Source organism: Anoplolepis gracilipes, unplaced genomic scaffold, assembly GCF_047496725.1.
Source record: "Anoplolepis gracilipes unplaced genomic scaffold, ASM4749672v1 Contig18, whole genome shotgun sequence".
In the NCBI taxonomy this organism is placed as follows: Eukaryota; Metazoa; Arthropoda; class Insecta; order Hymenoptera; family Formicidae; genus Anoplolepis; species Anoplolepis gracilipes.
In genome coordinates, this window is record NW_027328669.1 from 1325791 (window position 1) to 1344607 (window position 18817).

At 39.5% G+C, this 18817-nt stretch overlaps 3 protein-coding genes and 1 long non-coding RNA gene across 4 annotated transcripts; 3 read left to right on the top strand and 1 right to left on the bottom strand.

Annotated features, from left to right (window-relative positions):
• The first annotated feature begins 1891 nt into the window (after positions 1 to 1891).
• LOC140675748 (uncharacterized) lies at positions 1892 to 2355 on the top strand. The gene is made up of 3 exons (XR_012048450.1): positions 1892 to 1978; positions 2071 to 2175; positions 2270 to 2355. It is a non-coding gene; the product is annotated as an uncharacterized lncRNA (long non-coding RNA).
• A 945-nt stretch (positions 2356 to 3300) lies between these two features.
• Positions 3301 to 5838, top strand: LOC140675735 (uncharacterized). The gene has a single exon (XM_072910357.1). The coding sequence runs from the start codon at positions 4705 to 4707 to the stop codon at positions 5836 to 5838; it is 1134 nt and encodes a 377-aa protein (XP_072766458.1). The 5' UTR covers positions 3301 to 4704.
• Positions 5839 to 9990: 4152 nt separating this feature from the next.
• Positions 9991 to 11566, bottom strand: LOC140675739 (uncharacterized). The gene has a single exon (XM_072910359.1). The coding sequence runs from the start codon at positions 11548 to 11550 to the stop codon at positions 10891 to 10893; it is 660 nt and encodes a 219-aa protein (XP_072766460.1). The 5' UTR covers positions 11551 to 11566; the 3' UTR covers positions 9991 to 10890.
• A 4597-nt stretch (positions 11567 to 16163) lies between these two features.
• On the top strand, positions 16164 to 18217 carry LOC140675753 (uncharacterized). The gene is made up of 2 exons (XM_072910369.1): positions 16164 to 17271; positions 17351 to 18217. Exons 1-2 carry the CDS (start codon positions 17171 to 17173, stop codon positions 17916 to 17918), a joined length of 669 nt encoding a protein of 222 aa, XP_072766470.1. The 5' UTR covers positions 16164 to 17170; the 3' UTR covers positions 17919 to 18217.
• The last annotated feature ends 600 nt before the right edge of the window (positions 18218 to 18817 follow it).

Here is an 18817-nt window from a genome sequence, read left to right on the forward strand (position 1 = left end):
AAAGTAAAATAAAAGAAATGTTTCACGCGCGCGCGAGAAAATCCGGCACAACTGGAGAAATTTCTAAAAATTTAAATTTCCACCCCCACCTTTTTCCATCGCTCTTCGGCTAACATTCGGGGATATACTGAGACTTTTCTTGGGTTATTTTATTCGTCTCGATTAGCACAATTCAGCACAAGTGGAGAAATCGCGTTATCAGTTACGGTTCGAAAGTTATAAGCTATAAACTGTTGCTTTTGAAAAATTAACATTTTTATTTTTTTTTTCTGAAACGAAAAGCAGGACGGTTTTAATTTTTGCGGCACAATATACAGTACATTAAGTTGTATTCAGCACAATTTTTTTTTTATGATAAAACAAAATGGCGGTGCAGGCAAAAAAATCGTTTTTTTTTTATTTAACGCTTTGTTTTTGGAGATATTTTATTATTTCTTGCGGCACAATATAGCACAAACCTAGCACAACACAGCACAATTTTTATTTTTATTTTTTTCAAAATGGCGGTGCTAACTTCATACACATACCGACCCTACTGATTGTATTTCGATCAATTTTGCGCTGAAGATAGCCTAAAAAGAAGGCCAACGTACGTTTCATTTTTATGTCAAACCAATTTATATGTATTTTAATTTGTTGTTTGATTTTAATACGGATTAAAAAAATTGTGCCTTACCAACTGCGACTGACTCGTATTGTCACCTTTTTCCCAGATTTATAATTTTAAGATATTAAGATATAAAAATTATTATTATTTAAAAACCTATAATTAAAATTGAAAAAAATTTCTCTGTTTGCGTTCTCGCGTGCGCTCTCCGCCGCGTCATCTTGTCGCCGCGCTCTCTTTCTCTTCTTCGCCTTTCTCTTTCTCTCACAATCCCTAAAGATGCCAATTCTGCAACGAAAAATTCGCTGCGAATAGAGGTCACGTAGTCATTCGCAGTTCGCTAAAGAATAAACACTGTTCGCTAAATTTTTTTAGCTTTTAGCGAACATTCGCTGCGAGTATAGTGAACACTGTAAACAGTATTGTATTTTGAAAATGGAGTCAAATATAAGTCATTAATTGAATTATAAGTTAACATTAAAGTTTTATGCATGTTTATCTATATTTTATAAACGCGTTTGCTAATTTCGCTACTAACAATTCTAACCTTAATTATGCGCAAATCCATACATCTTAATATAATGAACTAAAAATATAAAAAATTGAATATATCAAAGCAAAAAATATTTGTATTTTAATGTTTTCAGGATTACGATACGTCTTTATGTGGATTGTGTAAAAAAAACTGTAGTGTTGAAAATATACAAACACATCTTTGTATGCAAGGTTACGCAGAAATTGTTTTGGCTGATAATAATCAATTTCATCCTAAAACATGTAAAAAATAGTAATTATTATTAATTTAAATTTTTTACTGTAAATTTTAGTATAATTATTGGGTTATCATTGTTTATTTGTTTCAGTTGATGGGCAGATTATTACGAATATCAATGAAAGTGCTGGTGATATTGATCAAATCGATAAGGAAAATATTAACAGAAGTAATGACACTGCAATAATTGCATCGATGGAAGAAATATTAATTTCTGCAGTACAGGATCGACCACCCTTATGGAATTTTAAAGATACATTACCATCACAGTGGACTAAAGCAGCAAAAGATAAACTTTGGCAAGATATAACGAATCTAATGAATACAAACAAAGAAAACAGTATAAGATAAATTACATTATTTACTGAGAAAATTAGTAATTTTATACGAAATTAATTATAACCATAAACTTTTTTTCAGAACAATACACTGCTACAGCATTAAAATTAAAATGGAAAAATTTATATGATACATATACATAGAGTAAACATTATAAAAGAAAAAGGAAGAAGTGGTCAAGCAGGAAAAAAAAAGGCAAACCATGGCGGTATGAAGCAAATGAGCTTCTTAAAAGATTCATTTGATCTTGGAATTAAGAGGTAAATTTAATTATAGAAGTAAAAATAATAGATAGTAATGAATTAATTTCATTGAATCAGTTTTATTGAAATGCTATTTTTCAATATAGTAGTCAGCAATTTGACGATACCTAAGGAAAAGGATGCTAATCTTCCAAATGATATAGAAGAATTAGATGATTCGAATCGTTCTTCAGATGATTTCGAACTTAATAAGGGTTTGTATATTTTTTATTATCTTATAAAAGTATTAATAAATACTAAGTTATTATAAGCATAATTATATTAATAAATTAATTTGATTTTTTTCAGGCAAAAAGAAGAAACGTGAGGATCAAATTGAAATTATTGCCAATGCATTAAGTCAGCCTATTCCGCCACCTCAAATTGTGCAGCCATTATTACCTATACCGGAAATAAAAGAAGGAGATGAAATTTCATATTTTTGTTCTACAGTAGACAAAAAATTAAGAAATTTTAATAAAAAACAGGATAATAGAGCAATGTTTAAAATTTACGAATTATTGTTTAAGTTAGAAAATGAACTAAATGTGGAAAATGAAATTACTTAAATTTACTTTAAATTTATATAAATTAATAATCATAACAATTATTTAAAAATATAGAGATAGTAAAAAGGCAATAGAAGCGAGGTACTTTGATTAGCAATGTGGGTTAAATTCTCCAATTCCATTAATGTGTCAGAAAATTATATTGATAATTAGTACATTAGTAAATTATTTAATTGATATTGAAATAAAATACGCGAACGTTTCGATCTGTATTCGGATCCTTTTCAGCGCAACACATGAAATAAACGTAATTACTATGTAATAAAATCTTGAATTATTCATAATCGCAAAGTCAAATCGCAAAACAATAATAACATGCCGTCGGTTTATAATTAAATCATAAGATAAAAATTAGACCGGTTGCTATTTTGTCGGAATGAAAAGTTAACGCTCATTACACGAATACATGATGTCACTAATCTAAATTGTTCGATCATATTCTAATAGTGATGTTTTTATATAAACGAATGACTTTTTCAAATGTTCCCATTTTTTCCGTCAAGCATTTCTCGAAGGTTTCCAGGCCACGAGGTGTGCAATTTAGAGGTGAAAGATAAATGATTCTATTATAATAAATCAAAGTAAATAAATAACTGACGACAAATTAATGCTTTGTTGGCAATTTAGTAAATTATTAAATGATAATAAATTAAATTAAAAGTAGTGTTATAGTGGGGATTCTAAGCCATGGGGCGTTGAGGGGGGTGTGGGGACGGGGGTATCTGGGAGGCGCGAGGGGTCTGATATTAGGGAAAGGGGGGGTGGGGGGGGGGAGGGTCCTACACACGTTCGAAAGTAGATCTGTTTATCTTTGCGGTTGATTTATAGCCGGGGGTATTTTAGAAGTCGTAAAACCTTTTTTTTTTCTAGTTTTATGTTCATTTTATGACCATTAGAATATTATGGAAAAAAGAGATTTTAAGCGCCGGCGTTCGGCAGCTTTGTACCCTCGCGGAAAATCTCCCATGAAACTGGAGCGAAACATGTTCCGAAATTTTTAGGGAAAGACCTGCAACTGCAAGGTGTTTATTTTTGTAGTTGATTTATAGCCGGGGGACATTTTAGAAACCATAAAAGTGTTTTTTTCTTTTTTTTCTAATTTTTATGTTCATTTTATGACCATTAGAATATTATGGAAAAAAGAGATTTTAAGCGCCGGCGTTCGGCAGCTTTGTACCCTCGCGGAAACTCTCCCATAAAACTGGAGCGAAACATGTTCCGAAATTTTTAGGGAAAGAACTGCAACTGCAAGGTGTTTATTTTTGTGGTTGATTTATAGCCGGGGGACATTTTAGAAACCATAAAAGTGTTTTTTTCTTTTTTTCTAATTTTTATGTTCATTTTATGACCATTAGAATATTATGGAAAGAAGAGATTTTAAGCGCCGGCGTTCGGCAGCTTTGCACCCTCGCGGAAAATCTCCCATGAAACTGGAGCGAAACATCTTCCGAAATTTTTAAGGAAAGAACTGCAACTGCAAGGTGTTTATCTTTGTGGTTGATTTATAGCCGGGGGACATTTTAGAAGCCATAAAAGTCGTGGGAAAGCAATAGAAATTTTTGGCCAACGCTGCGACGAACATGTCGGAACGTTTTTATAGATGCAAAAGCGTTGACGTTCGGTAGGATGTGTTAAGACAGCATTAGGCGAAATATAAGAAGAATGAGAGCCCCGTCAAACCATAGTACGATTTGAAAGGGCATAGAGGAAGCTGTGGAAAAAAAAAAATTGAGTGGTTACTATCAGGCATTAGAATTGTTAGTGACAGTGAATAGTGAATAGTGAATAAATGGAAAATATTAATTTCGAAGCGATAATAGACGAGTCGTCAGACGAAGAGCATGCGTTGTCGGACGATAGTAATTATATTAGTGATTGCAGTAATACCGATTTTGACGATAACGTAGTAGAAAATGAACAACTCCGTGCGCAAAATCAACGTAAGATTTGCGCCATACACTTTTATTATTCAACGGGTGGTGCTCTAGCTCTCTGTGCTTCGTGTATGGACACCTTTCGAGATGACATCGGATTAATATACGAAATACGGAGACATAAAGTTACATCGCTCGATGAGGTGGATATGCGATGGTGCAGTAGCTGTCAAATTTTATTACATATAATAATGTCGCGTAATATGTGTTATGTTTGCACACCAAAATAGAGAGAGAAAAAATGGAAAACGTGCAGCAGAAAGAACGCGACTTGTTGGAGCGTTCCCACCAAGTCACCACATTGGGTGAATATTTTGGATGGCTGCAGCATTGCGAGGAGTTTATCGAAGAGCTTGAAGAACGCAGCCGTGTCAAGCGTCCGCGACTCTCGATCGGAAATAGACAATCTTTGGTGACAAGAATTGCGCGACTCGAGGGTGCAAAAACTCGATTGCAGAGACAGTTTATACCCAGTGGTGGTGATTATAGTAGTGAAAATAACTCGGAGAGACTCATATGGCGAGAGATTGATACGGCGTTTGAGAGCCGCATCTTGACTGGTGCGGTTATAAATTATAATCACATCGAACCTCGTCAATTTTTGGAAGATGCGAGTGACATTGTGCTCGAGCACGTGCGAGACGTTATGCAAAAACATAACAGTGTGAAAGTGAATACAGTGTTTAACGGCGAGTTTGTGGCGGGCGATAAGCATGCCAATAAATCAATCAATACGAGAAACTGTGAACTCTTACATACATCCGATTTACGCGAGTGGTATGAGCGGCGAGTCGTCGAGCCAATCCTTGCATCGCTCGAAGAATTTCAGGAACGCGATAGCGGATGGGCATTATCGCGTATACTAAATTTGACTGTAAATATAAATAAATATAATCCTATGCGCGCCGGATGTTACGTGCAATTATCGCGAAAGATAATAATGAAACGCGCAGTGGTTAACGTGCAATCTAAAGACAATGCATGTTTTGCGTGGGCGGTAGTGGCTGCTCTGTATCCAGCTGAAAGATGCGCACACCGACAATCATCGTACCCGCATTATACAACAGTACTAAATCTCCAAGATATTGAGTTTCCAGTCACTCTTAATCAAATTAAAAAATTTGAAATTTATAATGACATTTCAATCAACGTGTACAGTTTTGAAAATGAAAACATTGTCCCTATTCACCTTACGGAGCAAAAGAGAGACAAGCACGTCAACTTGCTCTACGTGCAAGATGCGCAAGATATCGGACATTTTGCATGGATCAAGAATCTATCTAGACTTGTTAGTATGCAACTCAGCAAACACAAGACTAAAAAATATATCTGCGATCGGTATGTATATTTAATAAAACTGTCTAAAAATATTTAAAACAAGGATATAAAAATTTTAACTTTTATTTTACAGATGCATGCACTATTTTCACTCGGTCGAGAAATTGCAATCACATACAGTAGACTGTGGAAAGATGAACGACTGCGCTATCCGATTACCGAGCGATAAGGATAAGTGGCTCGCATTTACCAACTACAACAGGAAGGAGCGACTACCTTTCGTCGTGTACGCCGACCTGGAGTGCGTTTTGGTGAAAAAAGAAGAAGAAAATTTTTATCAACATCACCAAGTATTTAGTATAGCTTATTATGTACATTGCTCGTACGATAATTCGTTATCCGCGTATCATTCTCGTCGCGAAGCCAATTGCGTTGCATGGTTCACCGACGAACTTAAAAATTTGGCGCAACATGTAGAAAATATTTTAACAACCAATGTCCCCATGGTAAATTTAACGCAAAATGAATGGAAAGAATTTCGAAGTGCGACTCAGTGTCATATATGTGAGAAACCATTCGTAGAAGATGATACGCGCGTACGCGATCATTGTCATTTGACCGGGCGGTACAGAGGTCCCGCGCATTCAAATTGCAATCTAAATTACAAAGAATCTTTTTGCATTCCAATAGTATTTCACAATTTATCTGGTTATGATTCTCACTTTATAATCGAGGAAATAGCCACAGCGTTCGAAGGGGGAATCGATTTACTTCCGATAACAAAAGAAAAATATATTTCATTTACAAAACATGTTAAAGGTACGAAAAACAAACCGGGAAATCACATTAAATTACGTTTCATAGATTCATATAAATTTCTCACAACAAGTCTCGACAAATTGGCGTCTTTTCTGAGCAAGGATAAACTCAAAATTTTACAATCGGAATATAAAAATTTATCCGCCGAAGATTTCAATTTATTAACAAGAAAAGGTGTCTTCCCGTACGAGTACATTGACTGCGTAGATAAATTGCAAGATGCGTGTTTACCATCACGAGAATCATTTTACAGTTCCTTGACAGGTAACACAGTATCTGAGAGCGATTACGCGCACGCTGAGATTGTGTGGAAGCGATTCTCCATTCGAACGCTAGGCGAATATAGCGATCTGTATTTAAAAATCGATGTTTTGTTATTAGCAGACATTTTTGAAAATTTCCGAGAGAGTTGTATCAAGAGTTATGGACTCGACCCCGCGTATTACTATACTCTTCCCGGTTACACGTGGGACGCCATGTTAAAGTATACGAAAATTATATTTGAATTACTCACAGACATTGACATGGTTATGTTTATCGAACGAGGTATACGCGGTGGTCTGAGTCAATGTTCCAACAGGTACGCGCGTGCTAATAACAAGTACATGCAGTCGTATGACTTATCAAAACCATCAACGTACTTGATGTATTTCGATGTTAATAATTTATACGGATGGGCAATGTGTCAACCATTGCCCTACGCCGATTTTCAGTGGGTCGATAATGTTTCCAATTTTGATGTATCATCGATCGCGCTCGATTCGTCTACAGGCTACATCCTCGAAGTCGATCTCGAGTATCCGCAGCATCTTCACGATTCGCACACTGACCTACCGTTTTGTCCGACACACGACAAACCACCCGGCAAGCGCGAGGGCAAGCTTCTCGCAACCGTATACGATAAGAAGCGTTACGTGATACACTACCGCAACCTGCAGCAATGTTCACGTCACGGTCTTCGTGTTACAAAAATTCATCGTATATTACAATTCACTCAATCTCCGTGGCTCCGTACTTATATAGAACTCAACACAAAATTTAGAACACTGGCAAAAAATGATTTTGAAAAAAATTTGTACAAACTAATGAATAATGCAGTGTTTGGCAAAACGATGGAAAATGTGCGCAATCGCGTAGATGTTAAACTTTTAACAAAATGGGACGGAAGGTACGGCGCAGAGACATTGATTGCAAAACCAAATTTTCATAGCAGAAGCATTTTTTCGGAAAATCTAATCGCTGTAGAATTACGTAAACTCGAGGTGAAATTCTACAAACCAATTTACGTAGGTATGTGTATTCTCGATATATCCAAGATATGTTTGTACGAATTTCACCACGATTATATGGTACCAATGTATCGGGAGAGATGCAAAGTCATGTACACTGATACGGATAGTCTTATATATCACATTGAGTGCGACGATGTGTACGAGAATATGAAACGCGACATCAGCAGATTTGATACGAGCGACTATGCGATAGACAATGCGTACGGTATACCGCTCGTGAATAAAAAGGTACCGGGTCTAATGAAGGATGAAAACAACGGTACCATAATGACTGAATTTGTCGGGCTTAGAGCAAAAATGTATGCGTTGCGCGTGGATGGTAAAAAGGATACGAAAAAGGTAAAAGGTGTCAAGAGTAACGTTGTTGCGAGAACGATAACGTTTAACGATTACACGCGGTGTTTGAACGAAGAGATTGAAATAACGCGTAGTCAATCGTGTATAAGATCAAAATTACACAAGGTATACACCATTCGCGAAACAAAAATTGCTCTAAGTCCGTACGACGACAAGCGGTATATCGTACCTACAACTATTGATACGTTACCGTGGGGACATTATAAGATATCTTTATAAAATATAATGTGTGTGTGTGTGTGTGTGTGTGTGTGTGTGTGTGTGATTTTTTTTTCTTGTATGTATATTTCATATTTTTTTTATATATTGTAATGACTATTGGAAAGGATCTATTAATAAAGATTTTGTATATTTCAAATATTTCATATATTTTTTATATTGAATACATTGTATTTCTTATAAAATTAAATTACATGATCCTTATGTACCCAAGAATTGTGCGAGCTATCAAATCCCAACCATTTCACGTAAACCTCGTCACCCCTCCTGCGCAGTACTTTCTCCACGAGATACACATCTGGATAATTCGCGCGATGCAACTCGTGCTCGTAAAATGCTCCAGCGATAGATTTTTTGCGATAATCCTCGAGTAGATATGTTACGGGATTAGTATGTTGCACTTTAACAATCTTAAACACCTCGGTTGTCCAATTTGGCGTGTAACCCTTTTCGAAAAGTTTTTTGTATTTGCTAACGCGTACTAGGTCACCTACTTTAAACTTTGCAGGAGCAGCAATTTTTATACTGTTGTATACAGTATTTAAAAGTCTATCAGCGATCGTGGGAGTAACATCGATAGGTCTCATATTGATAGTGCGATGTTTTCGCGCGTTATATTCTGCAACGAGTCGGGATAGCGCGTCAATCCACTTGTAAGTTCCGTTCAGCGTAAACATCTTCCACATGTCGTTCTTCAGCGTGCGATTGAATCGCTCGACGACAGACGCCTTCAATACCGAATATGTGGAATAGTGATTAATGTTATGTTTCCGTATAAGCCGTTGCACATCGGTATTGTAAAATTCCTTCCCGTTATCAGTTTGTATGTTTTTCGGGCATCTCTTGCTATCTCGAATTATTTTGGCGATTGCATCAGCCGTCTCCCTTCCACCTTTACTCTTGAGTGGTGCAGCCCATGCATACTTGCTCAACACATCGATGACGGTGAGTATGTAGTGGTAACCTTTGTTGAAACGAGAATACGGACGCATCTCGACGATGTCGGCTTGCCACAGATCATCGTATCCCCGCACTATGACGTGTCTTCGGGGAAAATTTTTTCTCGCTGGCGCATGCAGTTCGTTCACCAACTGTCGTCTCTCCAAACTATGTTGATTCTTTGCTTTGTCAGTTTTTCTCGATGTCCGTTTGTTGTTGTTAACATTTTTTTCACTCATTTTCGTTTATCGCCTTTAATAGCCGTTCTTGACCTGTTCTTGACCTGTTCTTGACCTGTTCTTGACCTGTTCTAACCTGTTCTTGGCCTGTTCTGACCTGTTCTTGACCTGTTCTGACCTGTTTTTGACCTGTTCTTGACCTGTTCTGACCTGTTCTTGACCTGTTCTTGACCTGTTCTTGGCCTGTTCTGACCTGTTCTTGACCTGTTCTTGACCTGTTCTTGACCTGTTCTGACCTGTTCTTGGCCTGTTCTTGGCCTGTTCTGACCTGTTCTTGACCTGTTCTTGACCTGTTCTTGACCTGTTCTGGCCTGTTCTTGGCCTGTTCTGACCTGTTCTTGACCTGTTCTTGACCTGTTCTTGACCTGTTCTGGCCTGTTCTTGACCTGTTCTTGACCTGTTCTGACCTGTTCTTGACCTGTTCTTGACCTGTTCTTGGCCTGTTCTTGATCTGTTCATCGCCGTCCTTCACCCATTCGAAAATCGTTCTTGACCCGTTCGCAGCCTTTTTCACAGTCGTTTTTGACTCGTTCGTAGCCGCTTCTGACCCGTTCGTAGCCTCGTTCACAGACGTCTTTTGACCGATCGTAGGAGTTCTTGAGTTGTTTGTAACCTTGAGTGTAGCCGTTAAGAACGTGTTCGTAGCCTCGTTCGCAGCCCTGCTTGAGATGCTGATAGCCTCGTTCGAAGCTGTTGCAGCTGCTGCTAGGTCGTTCACTGCCACTGCCACTGCCACTCATTGTAGTTTAGATAGCAGTTCGATAATTCTTCGTAGCTGTTCGATAATTGTTCGCAGCCGTTCTATAATCCTTCGTAGCTGTTCGATAACCGTTTGATAGCTGCTCCTAACCCGTTCACTGATGCTCATTTAGGTTTGATAGCTGTTTCTGAGTTAGCGTTAGCCGGGCGTTGAAGTTCGTTTAGCACAATCTGTATTGCTCGCACGTCCTTCTCAAGCGAAATCAGCTTCTCGTCTGATTCTTTCTGTTGATTCATTAATCTTTTAACGCAGGACTCCACGTACAGTTTGTTGACGGCATCGGTGTCAGCCTCTGGTTGCGCTACACGGCGAATCTTACGTGACCTTGCATCGAAGTCTGTAACGACGCGACACAAAGCGTTTTCGTGCACATAACTTTTTACCAATCTATCCCAAGAACCGTTTGTGCCGGTTGCATCATTTCTTGGATCGAATAATCCAAATTTGTTGATAGGCATTTTTTCTGATGCTTCGTAAAGTGTCACGCAACGCTGATCGACTGATTAGTTTTATCGAGACACCATTTAATTTATAATAATTCCTGCTTCACGAAGTTCCTCGATGATCGACTGGATCTCGTTGTCGTGAGCGTTGTGACCAGCTTGGCGCGAAGCGTTGAGCAATCGTAGCCGATCCACTAGTTCGTTGGGATCGTCCCAGTGCACGTAATCAATCATATTGTTGGTTAGCGTCATAGCGCGAGGCATAGATATCTCCCCTCCAAATTTTGTATTTTTCGATTCGAGCGACATCAACGGTGCAATTATATGTTTGTACTTGTACCCCCTGTTACCCTTCAAATGGCCCTGCGCATCATAATCGCGTCTATGCGCGTTCGTCACCAATAATATGCTCTTGTATTTTTCCAAATCGTCCCCCCTCGTGTAAAGTTCGTCATCGGGAATTCTCTTGAAGATCAGCTCGTACAATCCTGGCGTTCCAATGTACCGCACGTCGTCTATGATAATAGAGTCATCTTTGTTGATGTTGAATTGTTTGTTGCCGAGTCGCAGTTCATTCATTCTGTCAAAATAGACTCCATACACATGATCAATCTCGTGATTTTTGTCGCCACTAAACAAAGCGCCTAAGTACTTTTGCCCAAGTGGCCCAAAGTACTCCCGCAACGTTTCTTGAACTTCCGGCGTTTGTAACTTGTTTCGAAAAAACGATGATTCGAGCATGTTGCCCGAGGTTTCGAAAACATCTTCGTTTCCGCTTGTTGGTGCGGTTAACGGCGTAGAGGCTATCGACGGTTCATACAGTAAAACGTCCGATCGTTTCCTTTTTTTCGGTGTCGCATCTTCCTCTTCCTCTTCCTCTTTCTCTACCTCCTCATCTTTAGCCTCTTCCTTCTCATCCTCCTTGTATCGCTTGATTTTAATCTTTGCGCTACTCTCCGACTTATTTTTCACCGCGAACGAGTTGTCGACAATCTTTTGCAGCGGCTCGATAATAGGTTTAAAATGGGTCTTGACCGCGATATCGTCATCGATGTTACCGGTCTTCAAAGCGCGATGTTTCTTGCGGATCGATTCGCTCGTTTTCGCAATCTCCTTCGCCATCTTTTCACGCTCGCGAATATTATCGCTCCCAGCCATATCGATAGAGAGTATTGAACGCTCGCGTTTCACCCTTCACGACAGAATGTAGGCAACGACTAATCATTTTGTGGTATCGCAAACACGTTAAATCCGTTTCTGTATCGCCCGTTTGTAAGCAAGCTATCCTTGTCTATCACGAGAAATCCATACTTTTGCTGCCAACAAGTACGACATAACTCACTGAAATCCTCGTATGACATGTCGGTATTCACGTGATCGTTGTACACGTGTTTCAAGTTGGTGCCATCCTGTTTAAACAAGATTAGCAGGTTCGCATTGTCGCGTAAAAGATGTTTCGGTATTCTCGCGTATGTCTGGCAGAGATAGAAGCAGTCGACGTTCGAGTGGCGTCCCATTGAGAAATATTTTCTTATCGTATTTTGTTTGTCGCACGCCACGTCATCGAAAACGAAAATCGAGTTTGGACGTGCTTCGCTCGGTGGAATGACGTCACTGTTATTGGAGAATGTAAAATAGCCGATTTCATCGATCGACGTTAACAAATTCTCCAAATATTGATATTTTGGCTGTTGCAGTGACTTTGAATACACGTACACATTTTCAAAGCGGACGCCGTGCGGGCTTTCTATCAAACTAATCAACACGTTAGTTTTACCGCAATTCGAGGGGCCGCAAACGATTGCGCGTATAGTATTCGGCAGCATCGTACCGTGTCTACGCATCTCCGCATTGTCACCCATCGAGCGTAATCTGACGTCGTAATTTGTCACGCGTATCGCGAAAGGTTGTCGCACGAATTTCATTTTCCCACTTCCGATTCGGATCGCACGCCTGTCTATTTATAGCTGCGCGGAACTACAAAGTGTTCAGTAACGAAAAAATGTTTGTCCTGCTATCAAGTCCTTACGATATTCTCGATTTGAGTGCCGAACAGCTACAGTTTGTATCTAAAGCAGTTTTATTGCAAATGTGTGGCAATCACGTCCACTACGTGTGGGACAAACTTCCGGAATACATAAAGGCGGATTCGGAGGTTCAGACCTATCGTCGCTGTTTCGAACATTACAATCAACCGTGGCAACAAACGCACATTGACGGTCCAGCGCCAATGATAAAAGATTGTCGTGAATGTCAACGCAAATAAGCAGAGGTCTATTAAATCGTGCAATAAACGCGCTTCCTATCGAATTACATATTCCTGGATACCAGTTTTGCGGTCCGGGCACGCGGCTAGAAGAACGATTGGCTAGAGGTGATCGAGGTATCAACCCATTGGACGCAGCGTGTCGTGAACACGATATAGCGTACTTTCGGAGTAACGATCTTGCCGAAAGACACGCGGCGGATAGGATACTCGCCAAAAAGGCGCAAACTCGCATCACTGCGAAAGATTCGTCTCTCGGTGAGAGAGCCGCAGCCACAGCTGTCTGGATAGCGATGAAAACCAAAACGAAGTTCGGTATGGGTCTAAAGACGAAAACGAAGAAAAAGATGGTGAAAAAACGAATACTTCCGGTAGCGAAACGCGGGGGTGTATTACCGATTCTACCAGTGTTGGGCGCTCTCGGATCTCTGATTGGTGGAGCGGCTGGTGTAGCAAAGATGGTGAACGATGGAAAAGCTACACAACGTCAGTTTCAAGAAATGCTACGTCACAATCGTGCCATGGAAGGTCGCGGATTGTATCTCGCACCATACAAATACGGACGAGGAGTCTCAATGAAAAAGAAGAAAAAAAAAAACATCAAAGAGACGCTAAAAATGCCAGAGGGCGTAACTACCAACGTACAATTGCTGCAACTAGCAAAACGTATGCACATTCCATATTTTAGAGGTGTTTTTATGCGTAACTCATTACCGATCGGTGGTATATATCGAAACGAGAGCGGGATCATAAATTTGGATAACGCTAAAGGCTCGGGTACTCACTGGGTAGCGTATGCAAAGAGGGGGAATTGTGCTATATATTTTGATAGTTTTGGCAATCTTCGACCGCCGAATGAATTGGTGCGATATTTAAATGTGACAAAAATAGAATATAATCACACATCCTATCAAACTTATAATCAAAGCATCTGTGGACAATTGTGCTTGCAGTTTCTCCGAACGGTCGATGCACGCGAATTTAAAGACATACATTGTGCTATTTAACTTAGTATTCGTTAAACAGTTTGGCCAACATGTCTATGACATTCACGCTGACTGGAAAGAGCAGCGTTCTCGCGGCAAACTACTTTCCCAACGTAGATTTAAGCGACGGTGAATACGAGCTTGGTCTAGCGGATTTTGAAAGTTATCACACGATATCGAACGTGAATTCCTCGAATAATAAATTTTATTTTGGCAAAGACGATGCGGAAATTACGATTCCCGAGGGATCGTACGAGCTGCAAGCGATAAATGAATTTTTGAAACATACAATTTTACGAAAACGTTCGCAACACACAGTTCGTGATGGTGATAAAAAACACACTGACGACGACGATAACTTTGAGCCTGGAGAATGGCCTATAGTGCTCCGCGCTAATTACAATACGATGAGGAGCGAGATCAAATGCGCCTACAGATTAAATTTTAGCAAGCCTAACAATATTGGATCGCTGCTAGGATTCTCGAACCGTATACTGCAGCCGCGAAAATGGTACGAGTCGGACGTGCCGATTAACATTATCAACGTGAACATTATCCGCGTCGAATGTAATGTGACCGCGGGTGCGTACAACAACGGCAAACTCGTTCATACGATACACGAATTTTCACCGAGGGTACCACCAGGATATAAGATATCGGAAACACCGGCGAACATCATTTACCTACCGATCATCGTGCGGTGCATTACGGATTTAACGTTACGCGTTGTCGACCAGGAAGGACGATTACTCGATTTTCGAGGAGAAGAGATCACCATTAGATTGCATGTACGGCGGCGGCGGTAAAATTAGCGTGTGATGCTCGTGTTGAACGGATCGAAAGACGTGAGAGACAATACAATCTTTACGACGTCAGCGACAACAACATCGACATTTGCTAATATCCAATCATCCAGCACTAAGAAAAAGAAATTGAACGCATCAAACGTTGCGTTTTTACAATCTTTGGGATTCGTGGTGCGAAACATTTAAACGATGACTGACATTCTCGACATCGCGGATGAGCCAATCTTTGACGATCGCATCGTCAAGATTGAGACTCACTCCTATAACCCATTCGCCAACACAACGTTCGGACACAGTGATGAGATAAGAATACCCATACAACAACAGGATCTGTATACATTGCCGTACGAGAGTTTCTTATACATCGAGGGAGAATTAAAGATAAAGAAGCCAGCTGGAGGATTCAATGTAGTACTGCAAAATAATTGCGTTGCATTCATGTTTGACGAGATTCGATATGAACTCGATGGTGTGGAGATTGATCGAAATAGAAACGTGGGAATAACAAGTATGCTCAAAAACTATGTAACAATATCATCCGATAGAAGCGTGATTATGAGAAATGCTGGCTGGAGTGAGCCAACTATTGTGGATGGACACTTTAATTTTTGCGTACCGCTCTACATGTTATTGGGATTTTGCGAGGATTACAGACGCATAGTAATTAACGCTCGTCACGAATTGATCTTAATACGATCGCGCAATGACAACAATTGTCTGCTTGGAGCTTCGACGCTGGAGCCTGTGATCAACATATTCAAGATACAATGGCGAATGCCACATGTGTTGTTGAGTGAAATTAAAAAGCTGTCTATGCTGCGCGCTCTGGAAAGCGGACGCTACCTCAGCATGGGTTTTCGCTCGTGGGATCTGTACGAGTTTCCGCTGTTGCAGCGTACAACCAAACATTCGTGGGCCATTAAGACCGCGACTCAGCTGGAGAAACCATGATACGTTATCTTTGCTCTGCAGACAGGCCGGAAGAATGTTATGTCCGAAGATGCGAGTAAATTCGACGACTGTAAATTAACAAACGTGAAACTCTATCTGAACTCGGAATGTTATCCGTACGATGACATGAATCTGGATTTCGATAAAAACAGATGGTCGATTCTGTACGACACGTACGCGCGTTTCTGCAAAAACTATTACGGATACGAGTACCTCGAACCGAGTCTCACTGTCTCACTGTTTCTACAGTACGGTCCGTTTGTGATCATCGATTGTTCTCGACAAAACGAATCGGTCAAGAGTGCAACCGTGGATGTGCGATTGGAATTTGAGTTTAAGGAGAATGTGGCTAATAATACGACTGCGTACTGTCTCATCATACACGATCGCGTAATCCAGTACAACCCGTTGACCAACGTTGTGCGCAAAATTACCTAAGTGTTTGCAACAATAATTTAGAGAGAGGGAAAGCTGGATATAAATCCGAGTGTTACGAGATGGTTGTCATTCTTCTTAACTGACGAAAAGAGATCTCATCATGTCTGTACCAACGTTTGTCGATCTGCAAGGATTTGTCGTTTCGAATAAATTCATCGCAAAGGAGGTGGCGGTGCTGAGAAGAGGAACTGTTCTCGCACACTACATTTTTCGGAGTCCTATACCATGGCATCTCCTTACAAAATCCGAAAAGTGTCAAGCTTCATGGTTGATGGCGAATCATCATGGACTACAATGGGAGGATGGAATCGTTGCGTACAGCATGGCGAAACGATTGATTACAACAGCTGTAGTTGAAGAAGAAGATGTTAAAATGCAGTGTATCGTATACGTTAAAGGATGCCAGAAACGAGAATGGCTTGCTAATATGCTCGGCGACGATGCGAGAGAAAATTTAATCATTGAGACCTTGGATGCTGATTACGACGATATCGAATCTCTAAATAATCTAGATGTTAAAAATACTATACGATGTGAAAAACATGTTAAGAATTGCGCATTACAAAATGTATTCAAAATATTTAACTGGTGGTCGCAACGCCAGAAAGAATTGCAAGATTTGGAAAAATAAAATATTTAAACACTAATATGTTTTATTTCTTATTCCCCCTCCTCATTCCCTCCCTCCCTCACGAGTCATTTAAGAATTCTTTTTATCCGAGTATCGTCTCTCTCTCCCTTCTAAAAATTTCAGAGCACTAAAGTATTCTAGAATCTCCCACCACATTTACCACTAATCTCCCACTAATCTCCCACTACTTTGAAAAACGGGATGTCACGTATATTTGATTCTTCATACGGTCAGTGTTGCGTTAACCGTTCGTGAAAGTGTTCCACTTTTGAAATCTGGAAATATGTACTACGTCGAAAGAAGCAGTGGCGGCCCCAGCAGAAGCGTGAATAATTACGTACCGAATCGTTATGAAACTCCATTGTTTGAGAACAAATGTGACAAGTAAGTTTTTGTTTAACTTCTTTCTATTTTTTTCACAAATTGTTTTTAAACTAATTTTTTTTATTTTATTTTTCTACAGCATTTCGTTGAAGCGTCGTGCGATTCGTATACTAAGTAGACGATACGCATTGACAACCACGGAATTCAAATTCCTTGAAATTGGTATCAACGTGGGTACACCGAGTTACGTGGAAATTGTCATAGGAGATCATCAAGGAAAGGAACTGGTATTATCTCTCGAAACGTGGAAGGGACTCTACGAGCAACGTCGCAATATTCACGATTTACTGCGAAAGGACTCTAAAGATACCTATAATTTTATAAGCGTTGGACCGCTAACAGTGCGAGTTCATACGATTAACGATACTAAACTTATAAGTCTCGAATCTTTAAACGTACGCATGATGATGATTGAACCGACGTTACACCGTATGTTTAATCTCGATCAATGCATCGATGTAACCTTTGATCGATTGGTTAGAATCACCGAGACAGTCGATACTAAGTTTACACAATTCTCCAATATCGCGTCCACTATAACGGATAATAAAAAAGTGTCAAATGTAATATGCGCCAGCGACGCCTTCAATAAACATCAACTCGTCGATTGCGAACTGGTAGCTTTAGTTTTTAGTCACAATATGTAATAAAAAAAAAAATATATAAAAAAGAGAAGAATAAAGTTTTTTTAAATTTAAATCATGATATAATTTACTCGCACGCATTTCCCATCCGTGCTTCCTCCCACCCGTAAACAGTCCCAGTTCTCATATGTAGCTTGTTGCGGGGAATGACGTCATGCTAGGAAGGGAGATGCGAAGCTAGGGACCGCGAGAGAGTAAGCGCTAGGAAAGAAAGAGATAGCGCGAGGCAAAGGAGAGCGAGAGAGTAAACGCTAGGAAAGAAAGAGATAGCGCGAGGCGAAGGAGAGCGAGAGAGTAAACGCTAGGAAAGAAAGAGATAGCGCGAGGCGAAGGAGAGCGAGAGAGTAAACGCTAGGAAAGAAAGAGATAGCGCGAGGCGAAGGAGAGCGAGAGAGTAAACGCTAGGAAAGAAAGAGATAGCGCGAGGCGAAGGAGAGCGAGAGAGTAAACGCTAGGAAAGAAAGAGATAGCGCGAGGCGAAGGAGAGCGAGAGAGTAAACGCTAGGAAAGAAAGAGATAGCGCGAGGTGAAGGAAAGCGAGAACGCAAACAGTAATTATTTTTCTTTTTTCTTTTTATAATTTTTTTCTTTTTTTCTTTTTATTATTTTTTTTCCTTTTTATTATTTTTTTTCTTCCTTTTTATTATTTTTTTTCCTTTTTATTATTTTTTCTTCCTTTTTATTATTTTTTTTCTTTTTTTTCTTTTTATTTTTTTTTTTTATATTAAATATTAAGTTATTATATCTAATTATATCTAGTATATGAAGGAAGAAGGATGGGATAGATGAAGGAAGCGCAAGCAAGCAATTATATGTGTTTTAACATAATTTTTTTTTATTTAAAAAGTGTGTGTTTATTTACAAAAATGTGTGTGTGTGTGTGTGTGTGTGTGTGTGTGTGT